The following is a 20,226-nucleotide window of genomic DNA, read 5'->3' on the forward strand; positions in this document are numbered from 1 at the left end:
TCTGACCAGAGACTGATTTGACCCAGAGATAGTAGGAACTGCAGATGCTGGAGAATCTGAGATAGCAAGATGTAGAGCTGGATGAACACAGCACGCCAAGTAGCATCAGAGGAGCAGGTAAGCTGACGTTTCGGGTCTAGACCTTTCATTTCTGAAGAAGGGTCTCGACCTGAAACGTCAGCCTTCCTGCTCCTCTGATGCTGCTTGGCCTGCTGTGTTCATCCAGCTCTACACCTTGTTATCACTGATTTGACCCATCTGGTTTTCTCAGGGTCAGCAATTCAAGCATTCCCATATTGGAGCTGTTGCTTCCTATGAAGCAATTGAATCCCACCAACCTTAACCTAGGTATTTTCCAGCATACCAGAAATAAAAATTCTGGCAGTCTATTTCCAACTCCTGGTATGTCAGATGACCTGACCTAATTTTCCTTGTCATTGTAAGATTGTACAATTATGTTTACTTAGACCTTGGCACAGGCTAACAAAAATCATGTTTACAAAAACAATTAAACAGCAAATGATCAATCAGCAATGACAATAATATATAGAGGAAAAATGAGCTTTACACGCCATCCCTTGGAGATATAAAATTGGAAGCAGTTGCACCTGTTGCATTAAACTGCAAGGTGAACTTGATCTAACATTAGGCATTTACATTTTAACCTTACACTGCTTTATTCTTCTTCTACAGAACCATCTGCCAGGTAGGGGGATTAGTTTTGAGTTGGTTCTAGCAAATTATAAACACAATGGGCCAGATGGCTGCCTTCTCTATTGTAAGCTTCTCTGGTTTCATCCCTTTGGAGCATTTGATACAGTTAGCTATGGCATCTGCTTGTATTGTCTCTCCAAGGAACTGCTCTTTATCCTTTTTCTGATTGCTTTTTCTGATGAAGGGTCTAGGCCCGAAACGTCAGCCTCTCTGCTCCTATGATGCTGCTTGGCCTGCTGTGTTCATCCAGCCCTGCACCTTGTTGTCTCGGATTCTCCAGCATCTGCAGTTCCTACTATCTCTGCTCTTTATCCTTTTCCATTTCAACTTACCCGGCTGCAGGTATCTCATGAGCAATGACCTCTTCAACAACTCCAGAGACTTCAAAGGCTTTCATTTTCTTCATAATTTCTCAGGAAGTGGATGACACTGCCAATGCTACTCTTATTGTTCATTCCTATTTAGCCTGACAGGCAATAACAGGTCAATCACTTTATATGGTGTAATCTTTGTGATGACAATACTTCTATAAGGTAATGTAGACTTCACACAAGATAAGTGACATTATCAAAATTATTTTTATTAGCTGTTCTTTCTGTCTACCTAATTCAATGACAGGGATTGCCATAGTCAATTTATCAAAGTTAGGATCTACTGGAAAAGAAAAGTAAGCTAGAATACAGAAATTTTAAAACATTAACAAATAAAGATAAAGCTGCCATAATCTTACCGGATTGTCGGACTGCTCCCTTATTACAGAGAGATGACAAGTGGTCACCAAACCTCAGGTGAGGGGAGAAGCTAAGAAGTTGAGTCCTTCAGGATAACCTCAGCCTGTGCAGGAATTGAACACGTGCTGTCAGCATCACTCTGCATTGCAAGCTAGCTCTCCAGCTAACTGACCCCATTAATTAATTGATATAAAGAGAAGGGAAATAATTTCTGATGAAACATTCCTATCACAGTAGACAGCATTAGCTTTCAGATAATCAACAGTGAAAACATAGAGCTTGACGAGGATTTGATTCTAGTTGTGGGGTTGAATTTCCCGTTCACTTTATAACCCGATTGTTTCCTACTGCATTCTGTACCCAACATTCATCGTAAACCACTCTTTTCTGTTTATTTCAACCTTTATTTGCAGTGTCATCCATGGAACCCAAGATTTGGATGTGACATCTTTCCTCTTTTGGAATATGTTTCATTTCTACTCCATTTTTCCACCTTGAAGACCAGCCATTACATACTGACTGCTTTTCTGACCAAGCTTGGTTTGCAGGTCACTCATGACCTCTTAAATCACTCAAATAGATATTTTCCAATTAGATATTTTCATGATTTATTTCACTCTTTTATTGACTAAACCAAGTTCTATTATGATCACTTTTATTCAGATACCTCCCACATTCTACCCTCTGTAAACCAAAAGTTGTTCAAAACTTTGTTATCTATGTCCTAACCTATATCAACTTCTACTCCATCATCACCCCTTTTCCAATGAACTTTACTGGATCTCAGTTGCACCAGCCTTCACTGTTAAAATTCTAATCCTTGTTTACAGATCCCAAACTGCACCCACTCCACCCCTTGGCCTTGCATCTGTCAAATCTGAATCCTCCAATATATCTGCACTCCACCAAATTATTTGAACATCCTGATTTTAATTGGTCCACCACTGCCCTGATCCAAAGTTCTGGTGTTCCCTTCCCAAAGCTTACTAGCTCTCTACCTGTCTTACCTCCTTTAAAGCTTTCCTTAAAACTTACTACTTTCACTGAATGTTTGATTATCTGCCCTAATATCACCTTACATGGTTTGTTGTCAAAATTTAATTTGATGATGCTCCAGGAAAGTGTGAGATGTTTAACTGTGTTATAAGCAGTATCAAATGCAAACACAACACTTGCCCAACTTCATTCGCTAGAACTTCTGAGGAAGGGTCACCAGACCCAAAACATTAACTCTGTTTCTTCCTTCACAGATGCTGCCAGACCAGCTGAGCTTTTCCAGCAACTTTGTTTTTGTTCCTGATTTAAGCATCCACAGTTCTTTCGGTTTTTACTAGTTCCTTCCTGTTTGGACTAGGAACATACTGATTAAGAAAGCTCTCATATATATGGTTTAGCAATTCTTTACACATCTATATTAGGATATTTGAAGGCCCCTAATGTTTCTATAAATTAATTTTAAATTTCTTTGAAATTTCTCTACCTGCTTCTTAAATACCTTCTCACTATTTGGGATCCTAACAGCCTCACCTGAAGTAGTTTGAGAGTGGCACGGTGGCTCAGTGGTTAGCACTGCTGCCTCTCAGTGCTAGGGGCCTGTGTTCAATTCCACTCTCAGGCGAATGTCTGTGTGCAATTTGCACATTCTCCCTGTGGCTGCATGGGTTTCCTCTGAGAGCTCTGGTTTCCTCCCACAGACCAAAGATGTGTAGGTTAGGTGGATTGGCCATGCTAAATTGCCCATAGTGTCCAGGGATGTTCAGGCTAGGTGGATTACCATGGGAAATAAATGGTACAGGGGTAGGGCTGGGTGGGATGCTCTTTAGGGTGTCGGTGTGACTCTATGGGTTGAATGGCCTGCTTCCACACTGTAGGGATTCTATGAGTAAATATGACAGTAACATTACTGCTGCTTAGTTGTAACCAAATCGATTCAGATTTTGATCCATCTTATATACAGTGCTTCTCATATTGGGCAGAATCTTTTGTTTCCAGAGGTGGTAAGCTTGGAGATGGAAAGGGTCCTCAATCTGGCAGAGTACTGGCATACTCAAACCTCACTGACTTCTCACCAGTTGAGGCCCTTAGGTGGCTAATGAAGGATCACTTAAGGGCCTCAGCTCGTCCCCAGTAGGATTAGCCCAATTCCAGGCAGGCTTGCCATGCAACATTCCTGATAGCTGCTTCCCTCGTCACTTCGGGGGATGCCACTAGAACAAAGGCAATCGATGCTGCTCAAGCCATTGGACATCGGGCACAGAAGGGTGCCTGACAGAAGCCACCTTCCCATCCTTGCTTCTGATACCCCAATGACACTCTCCCATGAGCCCAAACCAAATAGCCCTATTCCCTCTTCGTCTACATTACTTAGCTTAGCCCCAGCTCCTTTGTGGTCTGGGATCCAGGAATATTCTTCCAGCAGCAACCATAACTTTCTGTTCAGTCCTGATGCCACAGGAGTTGCTGACCTCTGATTGAGAAGTGGCTGTGCTGCTGGGTGGAACTTCTACCCTGGGATCTTGATTCCAGGGGAAGGCCATTTGCTGGCCTTACCGGTGTCTAATTGGTGTGTGGTTGGCTGCCCCTCACTGGGAGAGGTCGCACAAATCTCTTGCTTGCTCTCCACTTGGTTGATGAGCCCCCTGATGTCTCAACAAGATTCCACTTGTTATCTTTGGCTCATGCTGCCCCTTTCTATACAATCCCCAATATTTTTCTATTCCTGTCCAATGGATAAATTGTAACTAGGCAAGTTACCTTTGTTTATGTCAGGCCATTTATATAATCAATATATTATGAGCCTACTATGGCAACTTACACCTATATCACCTGTTGGTGCTATTCCTTGTAGTGACATACATGTATTCAAACATTGCACTGGCCAGCATTGCATTTTTTCCCTTTTCCATTTCAGGTTTAGTTGACACTTTTGTTTGCCCTGTTAACATTTGACCCACCAGCTCTCTAATCACCACATTGCCACTCCATTGCTATTGCTTAATTCCTATGCCATGGCGCAAACTAAGCCTACAGAGACCGTGGATACATTGGTTGTAATTTTCCAAAATTCCTTGGATTGTGAAGATATACTGGAGAATTAGAAAACTGCCAATGTCACATTGCAATTCAAAAAGGGTGGGAGGCAAAAAAGCTGGTAACTATAGGCAGATTAGCCTAACATCTATTTTTGAATAAATGTTGGAATCAATTATTAAGAAAGTAATAGCAGCCCACATTTGGAAAATGATAATCTAAACAAGTAGAGTCAGCATGGCTTAATGAAAGAGAAAGTGTATCTGACTAATTTATTAGAGTTTTTCAAGGAAGTCTCAACCAGAGTGGATAGAGGAGAACCATTAGACGTATTTGGACTTCCAGAAGGTGTTTGTAAAGATACTTCACAAAAAATTAAATCTTATGATACTGGGGAAAGAGGGATTCTGTTCCAATAGGACAGGCTCCATCCGAATCATGCTGGAACCAGAGACCTGTCTAATAGCAAAATTTGGGTTGTAGATGGGGCTAGAAAGTAAACAGGATGGGTTTAATTGCATGGTAAATTGTGGAAAAAAGTTAAAGGGGGAGGGCTCATTAGAAGTTACTAAAGTTTCCAGAACAAGTAATCAGATAGAGAATATGTAAAGGGTCAGGGATCTAACTTTAGGCACAGCAGATAAGGGGATATGTATAAGAAGTGCAGCAGTCAATACAGCACTGAGAATGCTGTACTTAAAGGTGTATGAAACAAGGTAAAGAGCATGTAGTTCAAATTGAAATTGGTGGGTATGGTGTTGTTGATATCACACAGATGTAGCTGCAAAGGGATCAGGGCTGGGGAATTAAATATCCAAGAATATACATCTCATTAAAAGGACAGATACATGGGCAGAAGGGACAGGGTTGCCTTGTTAGTAAGAAAATAAATTAAACAGATAGCAAGAAGTGATATAAAGTCAGAAGGGCAGAATTTGTGTGGGTAGAGTTGAGGAACCACAAATGAAGAAAGGCCCTGATGGGAGTTATGTACAGGCCTCCTAGCAGTAGTCAGGATGTGGGGAAGCAAATAAGTCAGAAGGTAGAAAAGGCATGTAAGAAAGACACTATTACAATAATAATGAGGGGCTTAAAAATGCAGGTGGACTGGGAAAATCACTCATCTTTGCACAACCATAAGCTTTTTTCTGAAGTTTGATGCTTTCCTTAACTTCTTTAATTAAACATAGATGGAGGGCCCTTCCTTTAGAATTGATAGTAGGAATGTATGTATTATGAATATTCTGAAATATCCCTTTAAATGTCTGCAACAGCTTTGCTGCTGACCTATCTCCTGACCTAGAATCTCAGTTCATTTCAGATGGCTAAATTTCCATGCCCTTATTTGAGGTTGGACTATTAGTTTTAGCCCCATTCCTCCCCCTTTCAAAATGGATGTAAAATTCAATCATATTGTGATTGCTGCTTACTAAAGGTGTGTTTTTCTCTCTGAAGTCTTTAACTAATCCTTTCGTGCTACTCAATACCATATCGAGGGTAGTCTGCTGTTTGGTTGGTTCTCAGAAATTATCTCAAAATCATTCTAAGATAATCGATTCTACTGTCACCAGTCTGATTTTTCCAGTTTATATGTGCATTAAAATCATCCATGATTATTGCCGTCCCTTTAACATAAGCACCCAATATTTCTTCTTGTGTACTGCTTCCAACACCATGGTTACTGTTCAGAGGCTTATAGATCACTCCCACCAGTGACTTCTTTCTCTTACTATTCTTCATCTCCACCTAAACCAATTCCACATCCTGATTTCCTGAACCAAGGTCACCTCTACTGAACCAATACTATCTTTGATTAGTAGTGCTACCCCCTCAGCTTACCCAGCTTCCTATTCATCTTCAATGTCATGTACCCCTAAATATTGAGAACCTAATCCTTGCCATCTGCAGCTATGTCTGTCTGATGGCTATCAGATCATACTCATTTACATCCGTGTGTGCTATCTATTTATTTACTTTGTTATGAAAGATACACACATACAGATACAGAGTGTTTAGGTTTTTTTGACATCTTTGCATCATCTGGCCTTGACTGCTTGTATATCCTTAGTTTTTTTTTCTCTCTCTGTCCCTTCCTGCTCTTCTCTAACCTTCATTTTCCACAGTGGTATTTTGCTGTCCTGTCTTGATTCTATCATTTCTTTTGTTACAAGAACCCAGGCTTGATCCCTCAGCTCCATTGTTTAGTTTAAAGTCTTCTCTATTTCCTTAGTTATATGGCTTCCAAGAATCCCAGTGCCCAGTTCATTTGTAGCCTGTTCAAATTCCAGATTGTTCAGATCCCACTTTCTCTAATTGTGTGCCAAAGCCCTATGAACTTGAATCAACTTTTTCCACACGAGTCTTTGAGCCACACAATCTATTCTGTAATCTTATTCATCCTATGCCAATTTTCCAAATCAAGGGATAGCGTCAAGAGGGGAAAATACTAATGTGGAAAATTAAGGTCAGAGAATAGCAGGAAGAGACAAAGAGAAAATAACCTAAGAATATACCAGCAGTCAAGATTAGATGCTACAAAGATGGTAAAAAAAAGTATACGCTCTGTAATTTGATATATTAGCTTTATGTTCTTGTTTTTAAATTTAGCACCAACTTCTCATACACTCTAAGCAGAGATCTTGATCAGTGGACCAATGGGCCGGTGAGTGCCAGTTGGAGATTAAGTTAGATAAATGCAGGGTGTTGCTTTTTGATAAGACAAACCAGAGCAGGACTTACACAGTTAATGGTAGGGCTCTGGGGAGCATTTTGAACAGAGAGACCTAGGGGTTTAGGTACGTAGTTCCTTGAAAGTGGCATCACAGTTGGACAGGAAGGTGAAGAAACTGGTTAGCATTCTTGCCTTCACTGATCAGACCATTATGTATAGGAGTTGGGACATCACATTGTGCTTCTATAAGACATTGGTGAGGCCGGTTTGGAGTACTGCATTCAATTCTGGTCACCCTGCTATAAGAAGGAAGTTATTAAACTGGAAAGGGTGCAGAAAAGATCTACAAGGATGTTACTGAGACTGGGGGTTTTGAGTTATAAGGAGAGACCGGATGGCCTGGGACATTTTTTCCTAGAGCGAAGAAGGCTGAGTTGTGGCCTTATGGAAGTTCATAAAATCATGAGAGGCATACGTAATGTGAATAACCAAGGTCTTTTCCCCAAGGTAGGGGAGTCCAAAACTAGAGGGCATAGGTTTAAGGTGAGAGGGGAAAAATTTAAAAGGGACCTGAGGGACAACTTTTTCACGCAGAGACTGGTGCGTGTATTGAATGAACTGCCAGAGGAACTGGTAGAGGCCAGTAAAATTACAACATTTAGAAGATATTTGGACAGCTACATGAATAGGAAAGCTTTAAAAAGGTATGGTCCAAATGCAGCCAAGTGGGACTGGTTCAGTTTAGGAAACCTGTTCAGCATGGACAAGTTGGGCCGAAGATACTGTTTCTGTGCTGGAAGACTCTGACTCTGTGACTCTATGAGGTCTAATAGAGATGGTCTATGATCACTGGATTGTCTCCTTCCCACTGCAAGTTCCTGTCCAGCCCAGAGCAGATAACCCAATGGCAAAGTCATTGTTGTTTTAGAAACTCGTGCTGTAAAGAAGAAATGCTTTGTTTTTCCTGGAATTCCTTTGAGTGTATGTGTTAATCTGCTAAATCTAAGACTGCAGCTCAGTTGTAAGGTACAAAATTGTTGAATCATGCGTGGGCTGTTTCTGTAACATAGGGCTTTACTCTCTGCCCCCATCAGGACCTGGGACAAGACGGATGAACTTGGACATTTCTGTGACCAGTCTGTGTGCCAATTACCTGGATCCATCCCATCATTAGGACATTTTCCTAGATGAGGGATGAGATGGGGGTGCTGCACATCTTATGGTGGGTGTCCCATGATGCGTGAATCTATGCCAATTATAGGCTCATTAAGGTGTGTTAGTAGAGGCAAAATGGGATTTTCCATTTGAGACATTAGATTCCTGGAGCTAGTAAGCACCATTTCAGCTGCCTGGACAAGGCTGACCAGAATTGGGCTGGTTGTGCAGCATGAAGCAGCTTGCCTACAGGAGCAACCACAGGACACTGTGTTAAGGGGTTTCTCCCTTAAAGCCAAGAGCTGGCTATACATTATTTATTTATACCTCAAACCTGGCTTTGTGGCAGAAGTCCACTGATTGGCTGTTCAGTTTTGACAGTTTTTCAACTCTGCACTAATTCTTCCTTATGGAGAAATCGCAGGTAAGCGACAATGTTCCACACATTATGTGCTTTTGACTGCCACTTCAGCAGGCCAATGAGAAAATCCTGTTAATGCCACCGACAATGAAGGTGATACTTCATTGCTCTATATATTTGGCTTGTATTGTTCCATTTGTAGAAATCTCAGCTGAAATGCCAACCTTGGCTCAGGTTTACCTTCTTGACGTTGGGTTCAAAGTGGACTGCTGTATCAGAATAACAGAATCAATTTCAACCTTACTGAGCCATTGCGTAGCTGATGAGATTGGGTACGGTATTGATTTCAGCACCGCCTGCCTGATTTTACATTTCATCCAAGTTCCATCCAATCCATTGCAATTTCCACGAGGGCAGTCAGATCAAAATTCCCACGGTTGTCTTTTAGGGAAGATGTTAACTCAAGATGTTGTTGCCTATTCAGGCAGGTATTAAATCATCCATGCCATTATTCAAAGGGAAACAGAACACTCTCTTAGAATGCTGTCCAATAATTATCTTTGAACCATCAGCACTGGAAACTGATGTTATTTTAGTTATATCAATGCACTTGGTGGGCCTTTCTGCAGACAAATTGGTTTATCTACAACAGCCATTAGAATTCTAAAATACTGACTGGAAAGTGCTTTGGAACATCCTGCTAATGTGAAAGGTCCAATATAAAGGCCAGATTATTTTTTTTGCTTCTTTAAAATCTTTTTTTTTGGCCTTGTAGGAAATCTAAAATTGGAGATTAGGTGCCCTAAACTTGTCATGTCTAAAAATATTTTTCTAGCCAGCTATTCACTGTGGGGGAACCCTGCAGTGCACCTATTGGCTGCTGTGTTTCCTACATTACAAAATTAACCACGTTTCAAGAGTGGCTGCAAAGCAGTTTCTGATATTTTGAGGTCATGAAAGTTGCTATACAAATGTAATTCGTTATTTACTGAAAGAAGCAGTTAGTATTTATCACACTTACTACTGTAACAGAACTTTGATCATAAACATGTAAAGATCAGACTCATTTTCCTCAGCCTTGTGGAAGTTAATTGTTTGCTTTATCAACTATCCTAATTATTAAGTTGTTAATTATTTCACAAGTTTCAAACAAGATCTAGTTGTATTTTTACAAGTGAACATTAAATTGGATGTAATGGAAACAACAAAGAGGGAAACTTTTCTGTCATGTTTAGGTTTGGAATACCAACCTCTGACAGCTTGTGTTTGAGGTAGTTCAGTGCCACCAACTGAGTCCTAATGAAAAGAGGGTCTTATGTTAAACAAAATGTAGTTTAATGCATGATAACAATTGTACAATTTACATCAGTAAGATAATCATTGTTAATAAGACTGAAGAAACATGTAGATTTAAGTCTGCATCAGATTCTAAAATGTTCCACCCAAGCCTGTATGACATATCAACTTGGATGGAGCTTAACACAGTCTTCAACATTAACCCTTTCAGAATCCTTATACAAACTCTACACCTCCAAAGTTTTTCTTTCCAAATTGTTAGCATTTATATATTAATGTGTGTAATTGTGTTTACCAGTACCCCATTCCCCCCAGAGTCTGTGATTTCACAAGTTTAGGCAATTTTCAAGAACACTTTCTCTGCCTGGCTTTTTCCATGACTTTCCCAAATAAAGCCTGGTACTTGCAGCTTTAATAATCTCTTCCCCCTAAACTGTGAGTTAAATTACGAACTTTTGCACTGATTGTCTGCTTCAATAGTCTTCTTACTATCTAATTACTTTTAGACACTGTCCATTTTGCATTTTAAATTGCACCTTTGTTGCCTTACTTCTGGCTGAAGGATGTTACCAGTACTACAACCTCAGCTTAAATTCCTTTTGGTCCTGGATTTTAAAACATCCATTTTTTTTCAACTTCTAGATTCCTTAGCCTCTTTTGCACTATTAATTTAAAGTTTTCCCTTTGCCAAACAGTGATTTTCAATTTTAGTCACGGAGCTCCGATTCCTCCTTGTTTCCGAGCTGAATCATGAATTGAGACCTGTCCTCCAAATTTTCGCTTCCCAATGGAATCTGTAATTGCAAGGTGTAACTAGCTTCTAGATCACACGTGTTTCAGTACCTCCTATCAGTTCTGAAGTTATAAGATTTTATCAATAAGTGCTGTTTCCAACTTGTTGACCTTCGATCCGTTTCTGTGAAAGTTGTCTCATTGTTCAGCTGATGTTGACTGGCTGTATGGCTAGATGTTAAAGTTATTAAGTCTTTAAAGCTGTAAACAGAAATTTCTTCTGGGAGGTTTGCTGGGATTGACTCCATACAGTTATATTCCATTGCTCACCAATGGTCATTGTCTTGCATTTGGCTTTGAGATACCAACGACTGGTAGCTGTTGTTGGGTAGTTCACCACCATCAACTGAGTCTCAATAAGAAGAGACACTCATCTTAAACAAGAGATAACAAGGTGTAAAGCTGGATGAACACAGCAGGCCAAGCAGCAGTAGAGGAGGAAAGCAAGTTTTTCTGCTCCTCTGATGCTGCTTGGCCTGCTGTGTTCATCCAGCTCTACACCTTGTTATCTCAGATTCTCCAGTATCGGCAGTTCCTACTATTTCTGAATCCATCTTAAACAAGATATGGCTTGTTACATGCTAACACTCAGGTACTAGTTATGTTGGAATGATAAACATTACCAAGACTAAGAAGAGACCTGTAGATATAGGTCTTCACCCCATGAGATACAATTATTTCTGCGTTGTCTCATCATCAGTTAGGCTGTAGGCTAATGAGGTCTCCAGCATTAACCTTTACAGAACCATTGCCTTAGATTACACTGCCTTCTTTCCCCTGTCAAGTTTATAAGTCCCATGGTGATGTGGCTGACTACTAACTGCCCTCAAAATGGTTTAGCAAATCAATTCATTTAATTAAACCACTTCTAAATGCAATGTTTTTAGATAGTCCACTATCAGTTTTTCATGCAATGAGAGATGGGCAATAAGTACCAGATTCTCCAGTGATTCAACATCTCAGGACTAATTAAAATCATTTGCATGGTGCTAATGAGATTAGCAAAACATAGAATGAAAGTTCCACTATGTCGCTGTGTGACTTATGAACACCATATTAACAATCTGCACAATCCTAACACTTAAGTATTCAATCGAGGCATGTTATTTTGTAATATGTGCTTTCTGACATTAACGAGTATTCTTGAACTTCTAAACACTACTGGCTTGGATCATTGTGTTCTACGCTAGCAACACAACAGGATTAAAACCTTGCCCTCGAATTTTGTGCTATTATTTTTGGCTAACCGGTAGAGAATAAAGCAATGTATCAAAATTGCCATAGCCTTTAATGTTATAAAGTAGAGCCCTATGCCAGAAGTATTTGTTCTCTTATTCATGTGTCTCTTAGCTCCTTCTTAGCTTCATTGTTCAAATGTCTGCAAGCCATAATTCAAATAAATTGGTCCACATTAAACGCCCCCTTTCCTTTTGCAAAATAAAGCATTTTATAATTCATTGTGTCAGGAAGAACTATTACCTAAGGGAATGTGTCCTAAAGAATGAAATGCTGTTCATCCTGCGATAGGTGAGTAAAATTCAACCCACACACCAGTGCATTTCCCCCAGTAATTTTATGCTGCTGTAATATTAACAAAACAGTTTAATCAATCAAGTTTCTGCACCTACTAAATTATATTAAATTAAATCCACCTTACTGCCTGAGAGATCACTATTTTGGTTGTTTCTTTGATTAATGAAGTATTATCAAATAAATGACAGCATTTTGCTATGTCTGTATTTTTACCATTCATTTCTCGAAGCTGAAATAATATACTGGGAAGTGTTCCCTGTTTTGGAGGTCAACAAGTTGAAAGTATGTGTTGTTTCGGCTGAGGTGCAGTATGTTGTTTGAGAATGTGTTTTTGCTTCTCTTTGTCTTGTGCTGCAGAATGACTATTCAGCATCATCATATGCTTTGAGTCCTACCAAGAGGTCGAAAAAACAGAATGAATATAAATAACTATACACCAGAACCAGGAGTCAGCTTTGGATGAAGCAAGTTTAGAAGCAGGGGCTGGGAATAGGTAAATCAGGGAGTCCAGACATATTCAGTATTCCTTTGAAAACTAGATACTCTTATTTTGTCTAATCCTTTAATTTTATGTTGTTAGTTATAATTAAAGAATAAAATTTAGGTGTTTAATTAGCACTCAATGCCATGACCACCAACAAGTCCCCCATCATTAACATTTGAGGGATCAAAGGCGACCATAAACTTAATGGATTTCACTGTACGAATGCTGTGGCTGTTGAAGACGTTAAAGGTAAGATTTTCTGTGATGGCTGGCTCATCTCCCGATCCCCAAAGCCTTTTCAGCACCAATTGTGTAGGGTACAACACCGTTGTGATGGGATACTGTAGTGGATGAGTGCAGTTTCAACACCATTCAAAAACTAAACATGCAGGACAAAGCAGTCCATATTTTTGGCACTGCATCTACTTAAAAATTCATTCCCTCTATCACAAGTGTATTGTGGTTGCATTGCGTACCATCTACAATATTCACTACAACAACTTGCTAAGGCTTCTCTGCAGCACCTCAGAAAGCTGCAAACCTTCCCATCCAGAAGTGCATGGGCAGCAGGCACATAGGAACACCAGCACCTCCGCATTCTCCTCCAAATCATGCGCCATCTTCTTTCTGACAAACAACACTCTTCCTTTATCATGTCACCACATTCAATCCCTGTTAATTCATGTTTTGACTAATTTTGTGTTCGTTAAATAAAAATGTACCTATCCAATAGGCTTAAAAATTGTCATTCATGAAGGAAAAGTCACTGATTTTAGTTCTAGAGTATCTCTGAATATTTCCCTGAGGTTGACAGAACTATGCACCAAATGTGTTTGGTATGCTTGCTTTTATTGGTCAGTGCATTGAGTATAAGAGTTGGGAGGTCATGTTGCAGCTGTACAAGACATTGCTTATGCCATGCAATCCGACCCCCCCACCAAAGACATCTTTCCCTCCCCACCCTTATCTGCTTTCCGGAGGGACCACTCTCTCCGTGACTCCCTTGTCCGCTCCACACTCCCCTCCAGCCCCACCACACCCGGCACTTTTCCCTGCAACCGCAGGAAGTGCTACACCTGCCCCCATACCTCCTCCCTCACCCCCATCCCAGGCTCCAAGAAGACTTTCCACATCAAGCAGATGTTCACCTGCACATCTGCCAATGTGGTATACTGCATCCGCTGTACCTGTTGTGGCCTCCTCTACATCGGGGAAACCAAGCGGGGGCTCGGGGACCGCTTTGCAGAACACCTTCGCTCGGTTCGCAATAAACAACTGCACCTCCCAGTCGCGAACCATTTCAACTCCCCCTCCCATTCCTCAGACGACATGTCCATCCTGGGCCTCCTGCAGTGCCACAACGATGCCACCCGAAGGTTGCAGGAACAGCAATTCATATTCCGCTTGGGAACCCTGCAGCCCAATGGTATCAATGTGGATTTCACAAGCTTCAAAATCTCCCCTCCCCCTACCGTATCCCAAAACCAGTCCAGCTCGTCCCCGCCTCCCTAACCTGTTCTTCCTCCCACCTATCCCCTCCTCCCACCTCAAGCCGCACCCCCATCTCCTACCTACTAACCTTATCCTGCCCCCTTGACCTGTCCGTCCTCCCTGGACTGACCTATCCCCTCCCTAACTCCCCACCTGCACTCACCTTTACTGGCTCCATCCCCGCCTCGTCGACCTGTTTGTTTCCTCTCCACCTATCCTCTCCTCTATCCCTCTTCTATCCGCTTCCCCTCTCTCCCTATTTATTTCAGAACCCCCTTCCCCTCCCCCATTTCTGATGAAGGGTCGAGGTCCGAAACGTCAGCCTTTCTGCTCCTATGATGCTGCTTGGCCTGCTGTGTTCATCCAGCTCCGCACCTTGTTGTCTCTCATTGCTTACGCCACTTTTGGAATACTGCATTTAATTCTGGTCTGCTTGCTATTGGAAATATGTTGTTAAATTTGAAAGAGTTTGGAAAAGATTTACAAGGATATTGCCAAGGTTGGAGTGTTTGTGCTATAGGGAGAGGTGAATAAGCTGGGGCTATTTTGTCTGGAGCTTCAGAGTCTGAGGAGTGAACATATATCGGTATATAAAATTATGAGAGGCATGGATAGGGTGAATACTCAAAGTCTTTTCGCCAGGGCAGGGGAGTCCAAAACTAGAGAGCATAGGTTTAAGGTGAGAGGGGAAAGATTTAAAAGTGACCTAAGGGGCAACTTTTTCACACAGAGGGTGGTGCATGTATGGAATGAGCTGCCAGAGGAAGCTCTGGAGGCTGGTGCTGATACAATATTGAAGAGGCATCTGGATGGGTATATGAATAGGAGGGGTTTAGAGGGATATGGGCCAAATGCTGGTAAATAGGACTAGATTAATTAGGATGTCTGGTCAGCATAGAGGAGTTGTACCGAAGAGTCTATTTCCGTGCCATATGACTCTATGACTCTGCGACCAAATATTGGCATCAGGCACTCCAAAACTGAGTATAACAGAGGAGCCACTTAAATATTATTCTTTAATATAATTTCTTTTTTCAACTGAGCTCAAAAGAGCATTCCTGCTATATACTACATTTTTTCATCTTTCAATACACCTGTCTTTTCCTTTTATCACTTATTCTTTCATGAATTTGGAAATTTCATGGGTGATTATAAAACTGCCAATATAATATCTTTACTTAAGAAAGAAAGGAGGCAAAGAAGACAGGTAACTATAGGCTAGTTAGCTTAATATCTGTTATTGGGAAAATATTTGCATCTATTACAAAGGATTTAATTGCAGGGTGAGTATGGCTTCATGAGAGAAAAATTAATCAGAATTATTTGAGAAAGTAAAAAGCTGGATAAAGGGTAAAGAATGGATGTAATATATTTGGGTTTTCAGAAAGCATTTGATAAGGTACACACAGTAGCCTCCTTAATAAGATTTGCTTTGATTTGATTTGATTTGATTTGTATTTGTCATATGTACCTAGATACAGTGAAATGTTTTATTTTGCTAGCAGTATAGGCAGAGCATACCATACAAAGTGCATTCGGGTAGCATAATAGAGTGAAGAATACAATGTTATGAGAGCAGAGAAGATGCATAGAGATCAACATTAAATTTAAAATTTGAGAGGTCCATTCAGAAGTCTGATAACAGTAGGGAAGAAGTGGTTCTTGAATCTATTTGAACATGTATACAAACTTTTATATCTTCTGCCTGATGGAAGAGGGTGGAAGAAAGTATACCCAGATTGGGAGGGCTTTTTGATTATGTTGGTTGCTGTCTTGAGGCGGCGGGAAGCATAGTTGGAATCAATGGATGAAAGCCTGGTTTGCGTGATGAACTGGGCTATGTTCATGACTTCCTGAAATTCCTTGTGTTCTTGGGAGGATCAGTTGCCATACCATGCTGTGATATGTCCTTGTGGACATGCCAAATTTCCTTAGCCTCCTGAGGAAGTAGAGACGCTGTTGTGGTTTCTTGACCATTGCACCGACATGGGTGGACCAGGACAGATTGTTGGAACTTGATGCTCTCGACCATTTCCACCTCAGCACCATTGATGGAGACAAAGGTGTGCCCTCCACTCCGCTTCCTGAAGTCAATGATCAGCTGCTTTGTTTTGTTGTTGTTGATGGAGAGATTGTTGTCTTTATGCCCTACCTCTAAGCACTCAATCTCTTTGTTGTATTCAGTCTTGTCGTTGTTTAAGATTCGCCCTACAATGGTGGTGTTGTCAGACAATTTGTAAATGGAGTTGGAGCAGAATTTGGCCACACAGTCATGATTGTATAAGCAGAATAGTAGGGTGCTGAGTACACAGCCTTGCGGGGGCGCTTATGTTGAGGGTTATGGTGGAGGATGTGTTGTTGCCTATTCTTACTGATTGCGGTCTAACAGTCAGAATGTCAAAGATCTAGTTACGGCAGTGGAGGGAGCCAAGACCTTGGTATTGGAGTTTAGACATGAGTTTGTTTGGAATTATGGTGTTGAAGGTGGAACTATAGTCGATAAGCAGGGGCCTGACGTATGTAGCCTTGTTATCCAGATGTTCCATGGATGAGCGTAGGGCCAAGGAGATGGCATCTGCGGTGGACCTGTTGTGCCAGTAGGCAAATTGTAAAGGGTCAACCATAGTATCGTAAGTAGTCCGTTAGCATGGATGGAGGATTGGCTAACTGATAGAAGACAGAGAGTTGCGATAAGGGGGCATTTTCAGGGTGACAACCTGTAACTAGTGGAGTGCTACACAGATCAATACTGGGACTACAGTTATTTAAAATAAATACTAATGACTTGGATGAGAAAAGTGAATGAATGTAATATAACCAAGCTTGCAGATGACATAAAAAAGATGAGAATGACACCAAGACTCTGCAGAGGGAGATAGACGGCTTAAGCAAGTGGCTAAAATCTTGGTAGGTGAAATATAACGTAGGAAAAAGCAATGTAAAGCTATATGCTTCGGTAGTAAGAATATAGGAGTTGAATATTATTTAAATGGAGAAAGATTGCAGAAAGCTACAGCTCAGAGGGATTTGGAAGTCCCTTGCATACAAATTCAGCAGGTAATAGGGAAGACACCTGGAATGTTGCCTTTATTTCAAAGGGAGTGGAGTTCAAAAATAGGGATATTTTGCTAAAACTAGGCATCAGTTAAACCATGGCTGGAATACTGTTCTGAGGAAGGGACAACGGAAACGTTCACTCTGATTTTTCTACACAGATGCTGCCAGACTTGCTGAGCTTTTCCAGCAACTTCTGTTTGTAAATGTGAGGGATTTCTCCTTCTGAGGACAGGTTGTGTGGATAGGGTCTGTACTCCTTGGAGTTTAGAAGAATGAGAGGTAACCTCATTGAAACATACAATATCCTTAGAGGACTTAACAGGATAGATGCAGAAAGGTTGTTTCCCCTTGTGGGAGAGTCTCGGACTAGAAGGCACAACTTCAGAGTAATGGGTTGTCCAATTAGGTCAGAAGTGAGGAGGAATTTCTTCTTTCAGAAGGTTTTGAGTCCGTGGAGTTCTTTACCACAGAGGACTATAGAGGCTAGGTCATTAAGAATTTCAAGGCTGAGATAGACAGTTTGTTAATCAGAAGGACTGGGGAGAAGGCAGGTAAGTAATTTGAAGATTATCAGATCAGCCATGCCAAGCTGGATTGATGGGCTGAATGGCCTACTTCCACTCCTACATTTTATGATCTGATGGAGCTTAATTGTTGTGGACAAGTCTAGCATTTATTGCCCATCTCCAGTTGCCATTGAATTGAGCAGTTTTATGGTTATTATAAAGCGCAATTCAGAGTCAACTACGTTGTATGGGTCTGGAGTCACATGTAGGCTGGACCAGATAAGGATGATAGATTTTCTTCCTTAAAGGAGAAAAGTGAACCATATAGGTTTTTGCAATAATAGTTTCAATGGTTACCATTATTGAGACCAACTTTATTCTTCAAATTTATTAAGCAAATTTAAATTTCACTGAATGACCTGAAGAGGTATTGTGTCTCAGTGGTTAGCGCTGCTGCCTCACAGTGCTAGGGAGCCAGGTTTAATTCCAGCCTTGATTGACTGTGTGTGAATGTAGTTTACACATTCTCCCTGTGTCTGTGTAGGTCTCTGCTGGGTTCTCTAGTTTCCTCCCACGGTCCAAAGATGTGCAGTTTAGGTGGATTGGCCATGCTAAATTGCCCATAGTGTCCAGGAACGTAGACTAAGGGGTTAGTCATGGTAGATGTGGAGTTAGTTTGGGGGGGGAATGGTTCTGGGTGTGATGCTCTTCAGAGGATCGGTACAGACTCAATGGGCTGAGTGGCCTCTTTCCACACTGTAAGGATTCTGTTACCTGGTTGCATATGTACCCATGTGCTCAGGGCTGTTTCCTGGCCTTTAGGATTACTAGTCCAGTGACATTATTACTATACTTCTGAACAATAGCTTCCAGAATTAATGTTAAATTCCATCAACTCTCATTTCAACAGGTGCTACTAGCGCAAATGATTATTTCATAGTATCCAATTTATTAAAAGTGTGTTGGCTAATTTAGAAAAGAGCCCACGTTTCTTTTACACTTCTTGAAATCACACTCTTCTGAAATAGATGGAGGAAACAGTTATGGAATCTTTGCAAAGCAAACTTAGTAGACAAGTAAATGTAGTGTATAAAAAAAAATTCACTGTTCATGATTCGTAAATTCTTCCTCTGTTTGTAATGTGCAGCTGCTGCCACATTTGAAGATTTCCAGATTCGACCACACACCTTGTTTGTCCATTCCTACAGAGCTCCTGCATTCTGTGATCACTGTGGAGAGATGCTATGGGGATTAGTGCGGCAGGGACTCAAATGTGAAGGTAAGTTCAACTTTATGAACATATCCAATGCCGGACAAAACGGAAATACTATGTAGCCAGTATCATGTATTTATTCAGCCACCTGCTGTCCATGTTTCATCACCATCACAAATCAATGTCTACTACTGGGAGTTAGCAAGAATTGTAGATGCTGGAGTCAAAATCAATACAGTGGAGGAAGACAGCAGGTCAGGCACCATCAGAGGAGAAGGAGAGTCGACGTTTCAGGCCTGGACCCATCATCAGGACTGGGGAGGGGGAAGGGAGCTGGGATATATTTAGAGAGAGGAGGGGTGGGGCTGGGGAAAGGTAGGTGGGATGGTGATAGGTAGATGCAGATAGGGGTAGTGGGGATTGGTCAGTGCGAAGGGTGGAGCTGATAGGTGGGGAAGAAGATGGACAGGTTGTGTCAGGTCAATGAGGTGGGATGATTACAATGGGAATCAGTGCCACACTTGAAGTTTTTTTACTTAAAGTTGTGATTTTTAGGGACACAGTCCCAACTTTAAGTGAGGAGTCTAAATATTACATGGTCTTTTTAGATGATAATGCATTTTTCTTTCAACATCATTTATATTGAAGCCTTTATTAGTTGTTGAGTTTTCATTTTTCCACAAAGAACATTTAATATTTTTCATTGATATAACATGGATTTTGGGTGAGTGGCTGTAAGGGTTTAATGGAGGACGCAAGATGACATGGATGATCTGAGGAGGCACAGATGAATCATTTCAAGCGGGGTGGGGAGCCTGAGGGGGCATCTGCTAGCATGGTCGGGTGGCTGGGAATGTGAGCACTGAGGTATCATTGATCATTTAACACTGTTGGGAGTTTGATACTTTGTTTGAGAATTGAGCCAGCCCAGCTCTGCACCCACTCTTTTCCCACAGTTCACAGAAAGCTCTGCTCATTCAAACCTGGCATGAAGGGACAGAAGTAGCTTGTTAGGTCACAAATGGTAGGTGTTCGAATATGGTTTGAGGTGGCATAGTGGCTCAATGGTTAGCACTGCTACCTTACAGCGCCAGGGACCCGGGTTTGATTCCAGCCTTGGGCGACTGTCTGTGTGGAGTTTGCACTTACCCCTGTGTCTGCATGGGTTTCCTCCCACAGTCCAAAGATGTGC

General features: G+C 41.2%; 1 protein-coding gene across 3 annotated transcripts in view; it reads left to right on the top strand.

Moving 5' to 3' along the window:
• Positions 1–20,226, top strand: part of prkd1 (protein kinase D1) — a 302,791-nt gene that overhangs the window by 168,884 nt on the left and 113,681 nt on the right. For 2 of the 3 annotated variants that reach the window (XM_048599966.1, XM_048599967.1), the window contains exon 4: positions 18,969–19,100. In XM_048599966.1, the coding sequence (XP_048455923.1) occupies positions 18,969–19,100 (132 nt within the window). The remainder of the gene's footprint in view (positions 1–18,968; positions 19,101–20,226) is intronic. The other variant, XM_048599969.1, reaches the window with a different exon arrangement.

This window comes from Rhincodon typus, chromosome 8, assembly GCF_021869965.1.
Source record: "Rhincodon typus isolate 14 chromosome 8, sRhiTyp1.1, whole genome shotgun sequence".
Taxonomy (NCBI): Eukaryota; Metazoa; Chordata; class Chondrichthyes; order Orectolobiformes; family Rhincodontidae; genus Rhincodon; species Rhincodon typus.